Raw genomic sequence first — 17741 nt, forward strand, 5'->3', positions numbered from 1 at the left:
GGAGAAGGTGCTAACCATGGATGCTGAAAACTCAGCTACACCTGAAGAGAAGCAGCTATAGCAAGTTATTGACACCCCTCTGCTCTCAGTTTCTGTTCTTCCCCTTCAAAACTTCAAGGTAATTCCGTCTTCAGGAACACTCAGCCCATGGAAGTATGAAAGTGCTTTGATGGGCATGTGTTTCTTTTTGCCTCCTCTGCAGGAGTAAGGAGGGATCTCTCCAGTAAAGGGCAACTGTATGAGCATCTACTTCTGTCTGCCTCCAGACTCCCTTTCCACCTTGCTCAGGTGCTGTATTCCTTGGCAGACAGCCTTAATACTCTCCCCCTTTTCTTCTAGACTTGTCTTTAAGACTACAGCAACTGCCTACCCTTCCAGCAGCAACAACTGAGTGAAGAAAGAATGAGGAAAAGGTGCAGTGCAGATCTACAATTCAGTATGATTAGAAACAAATGGAACACTGCACACCTTGGGAGTTTAGATGTCTGTTTCAGCTGATGCACCACTTCTTTTACAGACAGCAAGAGGGACCATGCTTTCCTTCCGCTCAGGCAATACTTTTCTATATGGATAATGTACCATTCTAACTTGAATTTTTTGTTTTCAGGAAACAAACTACTGGAAACCATTTTTTTTTGTTGCTGTTTTTCTTTCTCTTTTTTTTTTACACATCATTCAATCTCTCATGAAATCAAGACCGTTATCTGGATGACACAGAAATATACACTGCCGAGTTATTACAACAATGACTTTACACCATCTGAAAAAAGAGCTGTACAAAAACTTTCCAGACATCAAGTTTCTTACATCAGAGATGACAGACATTGATTGTGCAAATACCGAACTTCATTCACTTGTCAAGGGAAAAAAGTTTCAAGTTAATCAGCTGCTGATTACATTCTCCTGGTTTTCTTCATTCATTGTTCTCATAATGACAATATTCATTAACATTGTTTTTATTCTCAACAAAATTCTAAAGCTACCAGAAAATCAAAACAAACAGGGAAGGGGAGGGGGGGATGGGGGTGAAGACTACAGTAGTCATTAACATACACTTATGTGCACTATAGAAAATAACATCTCTAGCTTCTATTTTTACCTTAGCAGGAAAGTGGGAGACAAAAAAGTTTACTAGAGTACATCCTAAAATCTAAGTAAATCATACCAAACCATCCACCATAAATTTTTATCATTTTAATGAGAATTCATTGAATTTTTGTAATCAACCAATACAGCAGAAAATAACTCTGGGTTTTTTTTTTTTACACCAGATAACCCAGTAGTGCTTCAAAACTCATTGTACAGAGCTCACCACAACAATTAACAAAGTCTTAACCAGCAGTTCAGCTCTGTCCAGCTACTGAATGCACCCATCTACTTTAAGATAGAGATTCTTAGAAGAAAAATAGTAAAAATTAAATATGAAAACTACACATTTCTTACAGAACTTGAGTTTTATTTTGGGTACATGTAGAATACCTATTATGGAGAAATACCAAACTATGGAGAATCAGTATTTTTAAGTAGAGGGTGCAGATATAAGATTTAGTCCTTTATAAACTTATCAAATAAATGCACTAGGGTTTGCACGGGGATCCTTTTGGTTCCTGTATCTGTAAGTCAGCCAGACTCCCAGAATCTGAAAATAAAAAACAAAGATATTATTAAACAGAGGGTCTCCATCCCATCCTCTAGTTTTACAAAATTTGTTTTAAACATAAAATCATGACAATGAATTTCCAGTATACAAGTTTAGGATATTTTACTGTTGCTAAATTCCCACCTTTCTTAATTAGAAAAAAGGAATGCACCCTCTCTCTCTGAGAAAAATCATACCCTAGCAACAGAGAGAAAAGCAAAACAAAAACCACAAAACTATAAACAACAAAAGCCAAACCCATATTCACAATGCAATAAAAAATTTCCCATTGTTCTAATGTAAGTTAAATTATTTTTCTCCTCTTCCCAAATGATAAATACTCACAAAGCTGCTTTTAGCATAATGATAAAAAAGTCTTCCGAATTGCTTCATTTTACTGTTACCACTTAACTACATGGCTATTCTTGTGCATTTTCAAATCTTGCCATTCTCACAACTACCTTCCCCCATCCCAGCACCTTCACATTTTTAGCTGAGATGGCTGAGGTCAGCATGATTCTGTTTAAAGTTGCCGTATCTCTCTTGTTGCCATCATGTGTACAAACCTTCTAAAAACTGCACTAAGCAGCAGGAAGAGCATTTTCACATGCTCTACTCCTGGACTAGAAAAGACCTGCTCTGAGGACTTTTATACTCCAATTAATAAAGCAAGTTATGCATCATCATGGTACTAAAGCAAAGAGCCAAAAGGCCTTTTTAATTTTAACCTACTGTTTAAAATACAGTTCACTCCTCATGGAACTCTATCTTTGCACTACAGGTGGCACCAAAAAAGAAACAAACCTCAAACACCGTGTGCTAGAGTGGGGAATAGGTGGGAAGAAGAGGGAACAAGGTAAAGCAACAGCACTTTCTATTACTGTTGGAGAATGGTTTATTCTGAAAAGCTTAAACTTTACAGCACCACATTTTAATGCTGACAAAGTTACAAGAAAAAGCCTTCCTTTTTACAGACTTAAGCAAGCTCATAGCTTTGAAAAATTTGGCCTAATTAATTATTTGACTCCTGAGATGGGACTGAGGTTTCCTATAATAAACCTGTAAAATTGTGTTTCACAAAACAAAGCTTTAGAAGTGGGAAAAAAGCACTCAATTTTCCAACCACTCACTGACCTCTGTGAAACTGAAGAAGAGTCCTATCCCTCCGACAAATCTCAGTACCATTCCAGAATATTCTTCCATTATCGGTGCACATGGTCTACAGTGGAGACTTCTAAGACAATCCTGTAGCATATACAGAGAGTTGTTAATTTCCTGATGACACTTTGTTGTTTGAAAGCATCTTGTTTGCTCTAGAAGAGACTGCTACCCATGGACAAAACTCCAGTTGTTTTAGAAACTCCAAGAGAGCAAGTAGATATAAATAACAGTGGAGTACAAACTCTGCAGGGTGCCCTGTAATTGTCTTTCCAGTAAATTAAGAGAAGAGCCTAGTATCACTGTAACAACTACATTAAACATGTTAAAATGCAGCTTTCTGTAACTATGAAAACAGTTGTACATTTTTGAACAAAGCAGTGTGAAAAACTTATGGTTTTTCACGCTTGAAGAACTTACAGCGGCGCAGGTTTCATTTGGATAGAAAACTCTGAATCCACAACAATTCAGATTTCTCTCAATATCTGTTCTTGCGCTGTTGGTGTTACTCCATCCCACCTCTAGAAGTTCACTCTAGAAGCCATAAGCAAATACATATTACATTCATTGAACTGTTTTACACCGCAAAACAATAGACAAAATCAAGTTGATAATGCCATAACTAAAGCCTTCAGATCTTGATGCTTAACAGGAGAATATTCCTTTCCTTCCTTTGTTTTTGCTAAACCCAACAAGATCACCAGTAAAGGGGCATGCGACTAATCTAGCTGGGACTGCCCAGGCTATACACAAAAAACAACCTCATATGCAAAAACTGATTGTTTAGTCACTGTGCCCTTACCCACTTCTTATGCAGTAAGAACTGGTCTTCATAACACACAGAAGACTGTTTTACTTTCACACATAACTGCCTAATGTAGTCATGACCTTTCCAGTTACACAAGAACAATTCACTGACTTTATCAAATTTACACCGTGATTACTGTATATTTCATCAGCTTATCTGAAATTGCTGAACACAAGATCTGTTCAAGATATCATGCTGCTACACCTGTAACCATAAACCTAGAAAGGAAGCTTTAAAACAAATAAATTTAAGAAAAAAAAAAAGTCATTTTAGGAGCCAAATGCATTTATTTCTAGATACCATTGCCAAGCACTGACCAAGGTCTGGTCTTTAATAAATAGGACAATGCTGATTTTCTTAAAATATGCTCTCCCCATTTTATGGAGGACTACATACAAATACACATGCCAGGAAACTTTTCTTACCTGCTGTTCCTCATTTAGTGCCAAACAGGCACAGGAGACAGAAAACTGGACAATAAAGACTAGCAGAAGAATAATCATGTACTGGAAACAATCAATAGTTAAGGATAGACTCTCAAATTAATTTTGTTTTTATAACATATACACCTAATAGTATTCCTTATTTCACTGGGTAACAGTAAGTCCTTTAAAACAAAAGAACTATGGAAGCAAATTCTGACTGGATGTGGAAAAGATTACCTAAATAATGTTATCAAACCCTATCACCATGTATTATCTCTTTTTGGCTACTACTATACATAGCTGATATTTCCAGGTTAGGTATTTCTTGTCCAGCAAGAAAACATGAGCAGAGAGGTTAATAAAAGGAGCTTTGAGAGAAAAATCTCCAGCCATTTTCTCCAGCTTTAGGGACTCATGTAATTTCAATACACTTAACTTCAATACAGCAGTAGAGGAAACATTTTTCTGGAAATTGCATATTCAGATTACTTTTTTTCAGTGACAGAGTCCTGTAATTAATTACAAAAAATAACTTTAGCATAGATTAAAAATAAAAAAAGGTAAGGGTTGCTCTTGGAACACAGCCTCACACACTTTTGGACTACTGCAACTGATGATAGCATAAAACAAAAAGAATAAACTTTGATACTAAAGATCATATTTTGAAAGTTGGAGAGTAGTTACAAAATTTGGCTGCTGTGTTCAGAGGCAGACACTTCACACAATTCAGCTGTTTGTAAAGTGGAGGTCAGTTCTTTTTCACAGACTACAAAAGTTAAACATTAATAGTTCACCTATTTTAGCTCTGTGTAGGGTTGAGCACACAGTAAGAGGCACCTGTGACACAGTGAGCTACCATAAAAAGCTCTCAAAGAATTAAAATAGTCTTATTTTTAAAAAGAGATGTGAATACTTTTATCTTCAGAGCACAAACAATGGAGGGAAAAAAGGAAACTGAAATAAAGTTAAGTGGGAAGGAAGTCTAATTTAGACTGCACTTGACCAAAGTAAGAATGTGAATTTCTGTTGTTTCTGAAACACCTCCCCCAGCAGTCTCAGCTGACAAAGGAGGTTGTTTACATAGCCTGAACCAGGCTGCAATCAATGCAGTGCATCAGAAGGATACAAAGAATAGCAATACTTGATGATGTTTCACTGCACCAATCAATCCAACTAAGGCAATAAAGAAGAGGAAGACTCCTACTGCAATCACCACTCCAACAACTCTGAAACTAGAGATGAGGCCGAAGCCAATTCCCCATGCTGCAATTCCAATCAGCAGCAAGCTCACCAGCTGGAGGGAAGAGAAAACACAAAGTTAGACTGCATATTAAAATAGGCTGTAATTATAACCAGATAATTTTTTTACATTAAAGTTCTTTTTCGAATGGTACAATTTTTCTTTCTGGTGCAAAGAGAAGAAACACAACCCTAAACAAACCAATCCTCCATATAATTGTATAGGTAATTTCAGTTCAGATGTTTTAAGGCATACATATTCTCCCACACTGTCAATATGGAACTGTTACAACTCAAACTACCTGTAAGTCACGACATGTACTGTCAGCGACTGACTAGAGACACTAAACTGTAGATCATAACAAAATTGACAAATAAGCTAAAAATCACCAGCTTTAACTCAGAGTGGAAGAACAATTTCAGATGTTTTGTGAAACTGTGGCAGTATATTTGAAAAAAAAAAATAGAATATACAGCTACACAGCCCTGAATGTGTAAAAAAGGGCACTTTGCCAAAATTTACTATAATCAGCTGTATTAATTCACTAAAAAAGTTTCTACATACTTGATGATGTAACACAACAGTTAACATGATCACACAAAAATACATTTCAGATCTGAATTTCAAGGACTTTATGCATTAAAACAATAAGGTCATCGTGTCTCTTCTGCATATTTCTTCAAGAAAACAGCTCTACTATTAGTAAAGTGAATCCTATTTCAATACCCAAAACACTTATGCTGTTTCCTTCCTTTTAAACATGGTATTCAGGGAAGGCAGGCAGGAATCTGTCCCAGTTACTTCAGAGAAATATTGTTTATATGTGCAGGAAGCTCCAGCCTTTCCTGTTTCCACACCAAAAAAACACAACCCCAAGAAAAAAGAAATTCCAACAGGAAAAGCTGCAGAGAAATCTGTAACGAAATCCAGCAGGAGGGAAGCAGCAGACAAAGCCAACCCAGATGTCCAAGGCACAAGGTGCCCAAGACTCTATGGCTTGAGACAGACCCATGCATAACATCGCTCGTCACATTCTCTGACACCAATTCAACATGCAAGTTTTAACTTTCCAAAACTCTGATCTCACCAAAAAATGCCCAGCTTTATAGCTATTTTAAAAAAAATCCCAAGCAACAATATAAAACAGCAGGCACTTAGTCTAGTCCTACTACTTGGTTTCATTTAACAACAGGTATAGAGCAAGCACTTGCACTTGCTCATCATTTCCATTCAAACAAGGCACATTCTCATGACATTTTACTGCTTACCCAGAGGCAAGAAGAATTAAAAAAAAAAAGAAAAGAAAAGAAAAAAAAAGGTAATTCCCAATTTACCACTTTAGTATATTTACCCTACAGGTGGGAATTCTTGTTGGTTTTAATGCCAAATACATCTGTCTATTTTTTCCATTTAAGTACATTTTAGAGGAGTAAACTATGTAATGAAGCTTTTGAAACACAGAAATGTAAGGTAACATCATGAAAGCTAGTAAAACTAGAGATGCTCATCAAGATCAAAACAGGGCAGGTGGATTTTTTTTGTGTGTGTTCACACAAGAATACGTCTCAAAAAAACTTTTTACCAAAAGTCAGTAATCCACACAAGAAATTTAAGAGCCTGCAAGAACAAAAGCAGGATATTTGTCCTACCTACACTTGTCTCTTAACACATAAGGTGACAAAGTAAGACATAAAAAGGAATTGTTCAATACCAGCAGAGTTTTAGGATGATTTCACATTTGTCTTTGTTTCTCTTAAACAAAAAGCCTAAATTACCACATTTACTTAAAACCAAAACAACAGGCCAAGGTGTCATGAATCAAAATTATAGAGAGGATTAAAGAAAAAAATAAAATAAAACACCTTAGCTCTAACACAGACAATTTTTCTGAAACCATGCTGCACAAGGCTATAAACTTCCTGGTACCAGTACATTGAAAATTAGCCTTGCTAATCAGACAGTTTATTGCAAGACCTACCTTTTCTGATCTATGCCCACTCGCTTTATTTCAATGTCTTATTCCACTGGAAAGATTTATTTTTCCATGTAAGTACAAGAAGCAAGTCACAAAAGAAACCCCATAGCCCAATTTCCAATCAAAAAGCACTGTCTGACATCCCATGCTCTGCATCAGCTTCTAAGCACTGAACTCACACTGCCACTACATAGATTTTTTTTTTAAAAAAATTAAAGTCTCACAAGCAATGTCAAATTTCAATTTATTTCACAAAGAAGAGCAGATAAAACTTTGTTTCTAATGACTTCCACCAATACTTTTCTGTCTGAGGGCAAATCTTTCACCAATCTGCCTCCAGGATACCAAAATATGTGCTTGTTCAGCTTTGCTCATTTCATAAGAGGTCCAAAAGCATTACATGAAATTAGTTTGTTCTTAAAATACTGAAATCAAAACAAGAGACAAAATCTCTGTCTCTAAGACCTACTGGATAAACACAGTCCGAGGTGCAGGGTACGAGTTGCTTCCTGCTGCCATTACTGATCTCACCTTACATTAATCTGATGATACATGCATAAAATTAGTTGCATGATACTAGAAGCGTCCTGACACTCTGGCACAAAAAGCTTTTCTGGTAGAAGCAGCCACATGTTGAGTCTAGAAAAGGTCTGGTTTTCAATGAAGTGGGGAAAAAAGGCCTCTCTAGACTTTAAATCCATTATTGAACTCCAGATATTTATGAAATAACAGAAAATAGTTTAGTTTCACATTCGATCACATTCAAGTTTTAGAGCTATCAATATCATTTTCAAGTGTTACCTCCATAATATCAAGGCTCTGTTTTCTTTCACTTGACGAAGTTGTCCACTGTCCAATTCCTTAAAACATCTGGAAATTCAGCACAGATCTGTGCTACTGGGCTCTGGCTGACAAACTATGTGAAAATGGCTGTATCCAGTCAGGCAGATCCATGATTTGGATCAAAATCATTACTGGCTACTCTTTCTTGCCACTTGAAATCATGAAAAATTGACTGTTTCAAAACTGAAATGGAGACTACAGATTTACTAACCACTGTGATGTACTAATCACAGAAAGTGATTTAGTATTAAGTTTGTCTCCTCCACATTTTTAGTGAAAGATGAAATTATGGTTATTCCTTCATAATCAGGTTTGGCACAGACTATCTGAATGAGAGAAATAACTCTCTCTATATAGTTTTTTAGTGCCGTAATGCAAAAAAAACTAAAGTAAAAGCACACTACTACAAAAAGGAAAAATAACTTCAGCTGTTTTGAGAAGAGTTTTTACAAGTCTGTAAAACAATGCAAGGCTTTGCACTGTTTTATGCAAATAGTGTTATGCACTGTTTAGTTACTAGAAATGAACACTCAACAGTGCTTATTCCAGTGTTTTGAGATGAAACGATTTAAATGTAATTTTTCTAAACCTGAAGCTGCTATAAATTTACAGCATAATGTAAATTATACTATAAATTATAATTCACTTGAAACAAAATTAGTGACCCTAACCACTTCAAATGAGTAACATGTACATTCCAAACACACAAGCTTTACCTACATGCAAAAAGGCCATGTATTTCTGTCAAATAAAGGAAAAAGGACTCTCTACAGAGCTTCTGAATGTCACATTTTATTTAGCTGAGAGCACATTTCACAGCAGCAGAAGTCTTCCAAAGTAAACAGTGTCATCCTTGGAAGACTGAATTATGAGTGAAACTTCATTTTACCTATACGGATTTACTTACACAAATCTAGATTTGGTTAGTAACGCTTCAAATATTTGCTCTATGTATTTACCAAAAATATCTGAAACCACAGTGCAGTTTTTAGGGATTAGGGCTAATCCAGTTTCCCACAGGAGGGTTGGAGGGTTGTCCTGTTAGACTGAATGGCCACAGGCCAGACTGCTGAATTTGAAGAGCAGTAATTGATGGCTCAGCATCCAGGTAAGTTAGCAGGTAAGCACCATCACAAAGGCTGGAGCCAAAATCACACAGTATATTCATCAACAACCTGAATATAACACAAAATGAATTCTCAGAAAATATGTGGATGATACTACACAAGGAGGAGTGGTTGACTCTCCAAAGAGAGTTAAACTCAGATATACCTTGATAAACTTGAGGAGTAAGCCAATCTTAGGAACCTTGCAAAGTGAAAAATTGTGCTCCTGAGTGCTTCAGTGGAGCCTGTGATCAGACCAGTTGAGCAACAGCATTACTGAGATAGACATGGAGCTCAAACTGTTTGTCAGCTTGAATAAAATCCAGGAGTCAGCTCTCACTGCAAACAAGGAAAGCCAAGAGGAGTGCAATCAAAGGAAATACAATGCTGGTGAGACTGAAGCTCAAACACTATGTTCCATTTCAAGTCCCCCAGGTGGAAAAGGAATTTGAGAACCTGGTAAGAGTCAGTAAAATGGCATGGAGTCTTGAGAATTAGAGGTTTGAGAAGAGGTGATGGATCTGGGTATGTTTAATATGACAGGCTGCCTGGGGATAAGCACATACTAACTAAAGCTGAAGGCACATTACATAAACATGCAGTCAAGCTCTTCTGAGTATCACAAACAACAGCTTGGGAGGTTAAGACTGGAAACACATCTGCAAGGTGATGATCTTTGTTCTCACAGGTTTCCAAGACTCTGCAGACTAAGTCACAGACAGAAAGCTGCTGTTATTCATAATCCCGCTCTGAGCAGGAGGTGCCTGGACTGATGAGCCCCAAAAATGCCTTCCAACCAACACTCCCACACACCACAGCCAGCACTTTAACCATGCCACTCTCTCCAAAGCAAAAATCTAAATTTTAACGGGTAGATAAGAGGTGGATTTAGCACTGACCAAAGACTTATCTGCACCATCTAGCTCATTGCATAACTTCTAAACTATCTATCAGCAAAACACCTTCTTACATGCAGTAAGAAAGTCTCTCAATAAGAGAGCAACAAATTACTCTTCAGAAGTGGCATCCAAAACACAATTCTTGTGCTTAGAAGCGATTTAAAAGGTCACACTCACTTAAGGCATGCTCACATAAAAGCCAACAAGCATTACAAGCTAAGAATTTATAATAACCTTGAACTGGAGTAATTTGAGTACAGAATGATGCTATAAGCACACACTGTCCACAAACCAGAAAAACAATACAAAGCCAATACAATGGAAAGTGTATACATGTGGAGGGGTGACAGTATTTTGTATTTAGCATCTTCATTTACTATATATTATCTTCTCCACCAATTTAAACCCTAGCTACCTTACTTAAAGGCACACACATGCACAAATACAAGCTTAGCACAATTCAATATATAAACTAGTAATTTTGAAATTAAGTAAATGCTTTACCAGAATAAACCTTTAGGTAGCACAAATTCTAAGTGAAGATCAGTGGTTTTCCCGATGAGATAAGAGTATTTCTACTTTGAAGTAGAAAATATGGGGAAAAAAAATCAAGCATATTGTCAGTAGACAAAACTTTACTCCAATGTCAGTATCTGTATAGGGAAAATTTTAGGGAAGATTTAAGTTCGAGATCGATGGAAGAGATCAGACTCCAGTTTAGGTGATGTCCCCCTTTTTCATACACACATATGAACTTCAGGCATGTTCCAAAAAATAACAGTTTCTCTAACAAATCTCCTAATTTTCTCTCTTCTTTAAATCAAAGTTCTCTTGTGCGCATAGCTGTTCATTTCCCTCTTTCCTGTACTGGAAAAAACATATTTCTCTCCACAAGTATCCCTTCTGTACTTATGTGTAAGTTTACAGTCTACATTACAAAAGAGAAACAAAGATACTGACAAACTATTTCTCTATACAATGCCATGAGAAACAAATGCTAAAACCACTTCTTCCTTTCTATAACAGCAAGCTGCCAGCAAATCTGCTGTCTCGACTAACTGGCAACTTTTTGTTATTTCAACTAGCTGAGACTGCTGGCTAGGAAGGAAGTCATATGCTGAAGCTGGTGCTCCCACAGCTTCCTTATCACCTCTACAAACAGGAGTTGCTAAAAACTACATTTCAGAATTTAAATTTCATGAACTACTGACTCACCATTCCCAGGTAAAGTGATTATATAGCATTTATACTCATATCAGCAAGGGAAATATTTACAGAATAGCTGTCAGGGTGGATATGGAACAGGAACTAAAACCAGACAGATTACACAAATTATGAAATACATCCTCCCTAACCTCTCCCTCCGCGTATAAGTTCATATTCTACTACTTTTAAGGGTCCTTTAAAATTTAAATGCCAAATGGCATATATACTGAAGGTACAGGTTTCTATCACTCTCCCCTTCAACCTGGGCAATCATTTTTGCACAGCCATAGATAATCTAGAAGACAATTCTGATTCCTGGCACTTCATTTAAAAACACCACATGAAAACAGCAGGTGGTACACAGTGGTGTAACCATAACCTTTAGCAAGTTAAAACGAAGCTCAATTGGTTTCTATCACAGTTGTGAACTACTTAACCTGTAAGCAACTTTATTTCTTTACAGTACTACTTCTGCTTTACTGAGAGCAAAGGAAAGCTCAGGGTACCTCCAAAGGATTTCTAACAGAAAGCAACATCTTCCAACTTTACGTGACTTCCTTAAATGAAGAGTGATCAGCAGTCTGATTACTGGACAGCCTTGAGACACATAGTGTGGAACAAACAATTTACGTGAAAGACAGCATTCCTGACTCCTGTCACAAAAGCCTGTTCTTTCACTTTTAGGCCTTGTAAAGAGCTATTCACGTTATTGGCCATGTAACAAACTACTCACACATTAAAATGTCAGATTTAACCCCTGCTTAATACTCTCTGGTCTTTGGAAATGGAATCTTTCTGCTGTGCAGCAGGAACAATTATGTTCCAAAATGTTTATTTTTACTTGCATATTTATTCATTGTTTTTTAAGAGGTTATGAAATGTTTTCACAAAGCCTGGTGAGCCCACAGATCCTTCTTCCACACATCATATCTCCTTCAACACAAAAACAAGGGTACAAAACCCCACAACTAATGATGTAAGGTACAAGGCTTCTATGGGGCATTCAAAGGGGTTCTCAATAATTGTGCTGGTTTTAAAGTACACACCTGCACCAACAGGATGGCTGAAAAGATGAGCAGTATCAAAACACACTGTGTTCCATATACCCTCTTCCTCTGTGCCCTCGTTCTCCTGCTCTTTCCCTAAGGGCAGGTTGCCTTCTTAGCTCCAAATGCCACTGCACACTCTGCACCAGACAACGAAAAACCAAAATCCACTCCCAGTTAGTCTATGGACCCAGTACCACAAACCTCTGTCACTTTGGCTATAAACTGACACACATTATAGTTGAGGGCCTTTCCAAGCCCTGGAAAAACATCTTTAAATATCTATCCGTACTTTAGCTGCACTCTTCTGTGTTCTCAAGTGTGAGTACAGAAACCTTCCCAAAATGCCAATGAAAACAAAAAGGCCACAAGACCGGCATGACCAATATCACCTTCCTTGACTAATACCTGGGAGCTTCTGTACCAGTTTTATTTCCATGTCAAGACTAGATAGCCCAGCTTATACTGCCAACTTCAAAATGTTCTTGAGAACAACAGAAATTACTCCACCAGTCATGACAATGAGGGAGACCAACACAGAGCAGGCTGGGGCTGGGGCAAACTCTTGATGCTGCACACCTAAATGCTGACTGGAGCCTGTCAGACAGGGCAAGCAGCAGGTTATTTACTTCTTACAGCTGAAAACAAACTAAGGACAAACCAAAATGGAACTGCACTCAGAGATTGCAGGTTCACTCACCAATGTGAAAGAAATTGCCAATTGTGGCAAGAATTGTGCTTCTCTAACTCCTGTATGCTTGTACCTAGCTCTGTGTAGCCACTACACCAGTCAGGAAATACCTGAGAACACAAAGACACATTCCCTTTCTCGAGGAAAATCCAGATAATCACCCTGCCTCTAACACCAGGTTTCCCCTAAGCAGCAAAAAGATGAAGCAGATAGATTTGTATGGAAGATGCAACATTCCTCTGCATCAGGAACTCTGAAAGTATGACAAACATTATTATAAAATACTTTAGTAATTAAAAACCCTCTTAAAAAATCTTCAAGGCCAGGATGGATGAGGCTATGAACAACCTGGTCTAGAGGTAGGTGTCCCTGTCCATGGCAGAGGGGTTGGACTATCATGATTTTGAAGGTCCTTTCCAACCCAAATAATTCCATGATACCAAGCACACACAGTCCAAATCTGAGAATTTCTGTATTTATCTTTGCACATTTCCATAATACAGGAAAAGCAAGTTTGATAAAGAGGGCAGAAAGGCCAAAAGCATTTTCAATAATTACAGCACCCAGAGAACAAGAAACAGTGATAGGAAAAACAAAACAAAACAAGTCCAAAAAACTCTTTCAAACAATGCTTTGAAAATGGATTAGACACTTAATAGGCAATCAAAAAAACAGGTTCAGAGAACAAAGCAATATAAAAAATGAATTATTTTGATACGGTACTTTCTAGTGTTACAAGTAAATGTGAATGCTTTTATAGAATAACTTGGTGCTACTAAAAAAATACACATTTCTAATGGAAAAGGTGCTGTATGGTTTAATTGAAATCAAATGGCTGCTCTAGGTGTAAGAAAAACATAAAGCCTGCTCATCAAAATGTGAGATGCTTACATACTGCCAACAAACATTTCATGTTTTCTGCTGCAGCAATAATTAAGTAGCTGCTTGGGTGACAAAATCAGCACACACCACTCAAATGAACTGTCAGTATTTTTTTTTTTTTATTTGAATATTTAATCTTGTGCCTCACCTACCACTTCAACCTTTCGCCACTAGTTAGGAACTTCTCTCTCAGAAAATCAGATATGAACAAAGATATTAACTGTCTGCACTTCAACACAAACATTGAAGACTTCGTTGGAAGTTTAAGCTACAATCATATCCCTGAATTTGGATAAATTCTGTGGACAGGCATTTTGAACAGTTTGTATAGATTTGCTATTTGATGGGCAATGTAAATATGAGTGACTAAATAAAAACTAAATAGGCCAGATACCCAAAATTAGTATTTTAAAGGTTCTTGTATCCAGTTCTTCCATGTAAGGCTTTATTCTGACAATATACATCATCACATACCCAGTCAATAAATAGTCTCAATTTTTTTTTTCTATTCTTCCTCTACCCGTAAGGAACCATACTGAAGTCAGCAAGACTCAGCACAGATGTCAGAATTACTCATATAAAATAGACTGAAAAATAGAATCAGGGCCTAAGGACACCAACTTAGTCAGGAGAAGAAACAAAAGTCATCATCAAAGTAACATCTGAAAAGAACATTAAGTGAGCAATTACGTTACAGGTTTCTTGCCTTAAACCAGTAACTGATTTATTACTGCCAGGACATACATTTTTCTTGGTGTCCTACTAAAAAACTCAAAAAAAGCAGTACTAAAAAACAAAAAAATAAATTAAGCTCCAATATAACCTCTATAGTCTCAGAGTGTTTTAATGAAAGTCGGAATATAAACCGAAACCTCCAGTTTTCAGGGTTAATTCATGTCATAGAAACACATCTATACCTTCTTACCACCATTACTCCCTTCTCACCACTTACTAGCGAATCAACACTATTTTAAAGAGACAGTTATGAGGTCATTGCTCTGTCTCCCGTACTCTTTTTTCCAGCTGGGAGAAAATAAATCCATCATTCACTGTGCTGCTCCAACCCCTGTATTTCAGGTTTCTGTCTAACCAAGGAACAGAGAAGCCCACACATTTTACTAGAACAACTCTACCAAGCCAACTAAGCACCTTAAGTGTTATTTTTCCAACTATGGATTTAAAAGCATTATGTCTTGTAACTTGTCTATAATTAATAAACAATACTAGCAATAACAATTAGATATTCTTGTGACTATCATTTAAAGACGTCATTCCTTCCCTTCAGCAAAAACATGTTCTGTGTAGGTCACATGACAGAAGACCAAGTGACACCCACAAAGTAAAGTCTACTCGAGGAGATTAAGGTTGTAAATATACTGTACAGGTACCACAGACAGAACTACAGCAGTCCAAAAGTTCAACCCAGCCTTGCTGAGGCCAGATATGCACAAAAGACCTACAAGACTCATTACACCTGGTTAATACATGGCTATATGACTGCAGAAATAAATGATGGAGTCATTAGAAAGACACCTGCTGTCCATATCATATCACAGGAAGATTTGAGCATCCACCTGAGAATGATCCATACTTTTTTCACCCTTCTGTTACCCAAGGAATGATAGCAATGATAACAAAACAAGTATTGCATTAACTGAAAAGCAAAATTGGAAGGGGATAATGCACTCATAACTCACCTTCTGGGACAGGAAAATCCCATGAAAAGTTGACTGCAATGATCATCTGGGGTCTCTTTCAACCTAAGCTATTTAATGATTCTAACTTAGCTCCATCATGACACTCTACATACAATAAACTTACCTTCAACTACAAATATCAAACACCTATCTGCTCCCCTTTGTTCTGGTTGGACGTAGCCCAACAACAGGAGGTACCACAGGGATCCAGGCTGACTTTCACAGTGGGTAGGCTGGGCTGCCTAATAATGCTCCAGATTTTTTCAGGGACATATTTCATTCCTCAAGCTCCTCCAAGGACAGAGACCAAGTAATAGTGCAGCCTCTCTTATATCAAGGTTTCTCTTCTGCTCTTTTCAGAGGAAAAGGGGGGTCGGGTAACCCTGTACACCCAAGATTGTAACATCAACCAACCCTGGCTTCAGCACAGGTGCTTCCACATCCCTTTGTGCTCCATCCTGGTGAGCACCATCAGGTCCAGTTACTGCCAGCTACGGTTTGTTCTGATGAACCGCGTTAGACCTGCTCGTTCTACCGTCTTGCCTTCAGCCGAGATCAGGCAGTGCTTTTGGAAAAGCACAGATACAACTGCCCACAAACGCTGGCTGACCCCAATTTCAGTCTGCTCAAAGTCACTCCCAAGCACAGTTGTTAACATGAAATATTAGAGGACATTCTACCTCTCTAGATGTGCTGTGAGAGGAAGCCATTACACTTACTCCCGTTTCTTGCTATTTCTGAGCCCTTTAAAAATAGATGGCGAGGAAAAACATTCCTGTAGCTACACCACAACTGGAAATTTTGTTCTTATCTGTAGAAAACAAGCCCTCCAAAATGCTGGAACAAAATCAGGCACCTGTCTGGAGCTCCCCAGCAAAGTCATTTATTTCAGTTTAACATCCTACTTTTTTTCCCCCTCCTCACCTATGGTTCCCACCACCCCAGGCAGCCCGACTTGGCAACTCCCTGCTCCATCCCAGGGAACACCGGGGTGCCGGGGGCCTCGTCATTGACCGTACCGCACTTATCTGGGCGCTGATCCTTGCTGAGGAATAACAAAACAAACCCTTTCCCTGTTTCACGCCTGGATTAGTGCAGCGCCCTTTCCAGACGCAGAAAAAGGGCACCGGGGCCGCTCCTCCCAGGAGATGATCCGGCCGCCGCCGCCCCGGGCGGTCAGCGCTCCCGGGCCGCCCTGGATTTTGATCCCGAGCAGCCACGTCCGCGCGGTGACAAAGCCCGGCCTAACCTCTGTCACCTCCTCACCCCTCCCACCCCATCCTCCCCAGCCGGAAGCCGCGACCCCCCAGCGGCCGCAGCGCAGACCCCCCCACCCCCGCGGCCACATCCCGCCGGGAGAAGCGCAGCGAACCCCGCCACCTCCCCTCCTCAGCTCAGCCCAGGCCAGCCCAGCCCAGCCGGCGGCGGGAGCGGCGGGCCGAGGCAGCGCCCGCGGGCGGGCCGAGCGCGGCGGGCACGCACCGTGTAGAGCAGGTTGAGGGCGCACAGGCAGTTCTTGGAGCAGGCGAAGCCGCCGCACGCCATGGCTCCGCCACCGCCGCCCCGCGCGGCAGCCGCTCCGCCAGGAGGCCGCGGCCCCGCCCCCGGCCGCGCGCGGGTGCGGCCGCAGCAGGTGAGCGGCGCCCGCCGATTGGTCGCCGCGGGGCGCAAAGGTACATGTATGCAAATGAGGCTGTGACGTCAGTGCAGTCACCCGCTATCCGGCGGCTCGCGCTGTGCGGGCGGGACCCGCTCAGCTCTGCGGTGTCCGCGCGAGTCCCGCTCCCCCTGCCCCATTCCCCATTCCTCATTCCCCCTGCCCCATTCCCCCTGCCCCATTCCCCATGCCTCCTGCCCCCTTCCCCCTGCCTCATGCCCCATTCCCCGCTCCCCATTCCCCGCTCCCCATTCCCCGCTCCCCATTCCCCGCTCCCCATTCCCCGCTCCCCATTCCCCGCTCCCTATTCCCCGCTCCCCGCTGCAGTGGCCGTACGAGCCCACTCCCCGCTCCCCGCCCGCCGGAACCCGGCGCGGCGCCGTTCTGCTCCCCACACGAGCGGCGGCGCCTCGCCGGTGGCGGCTCGCCCCTATAATCCATGGCCTGAGTAATCCCAAAGAGAACATCC

At 39.9% G+C, this 17741-nt stretch overlaps 1 protein-coding gene across 1 annotated transcript; it reads right to left on the minus strand.

Moving 5' to 3' along the window:
- Positions 1-1179: 1179 nt before the first annotated feature.
- Positions 1180-17222, minus strand: TSPAN13 (tetraspanin 13). The gene is made up of 6 exons (XM_005518850.3): positions 17098-17222; positions 5157-5324; positions 4031-4111; positions 3218-3331; positions 2774-2884; positions 1180-1639 (listed from the first exon to the last, which is right to left on the minus strand). Exons 1-6 carry the CDS (start codon positions 17158-17160, stop codon positions 1565-1567), a joined length of 612 nt encoding a protein of 203 aa, XP_005518907.1. The 5' UTR covers positions 17161-17222; the 3' UTR covers positions 1180-1564.
- Between the last annotated feature and the right edge of the window lie 519 nt (positions 17223-17741).

Source organism: Pseudopodoces humilis, chromosome 1 (assembly GCF_049639895.1).
Source record: "Pseudopodoces humilis isolate 2021_Gansu_Grassland_sample_001 chromosome 1, ASM4963989v1, whole genome shotgun sequence".
NCBI classification, from domain to species: domain Eukaryota; kingdom Metazoa; phylum Chordata; class Aves; order Passeriformes; family Paridae; genus Pseudopodoces; species Pseudopodoces humilis.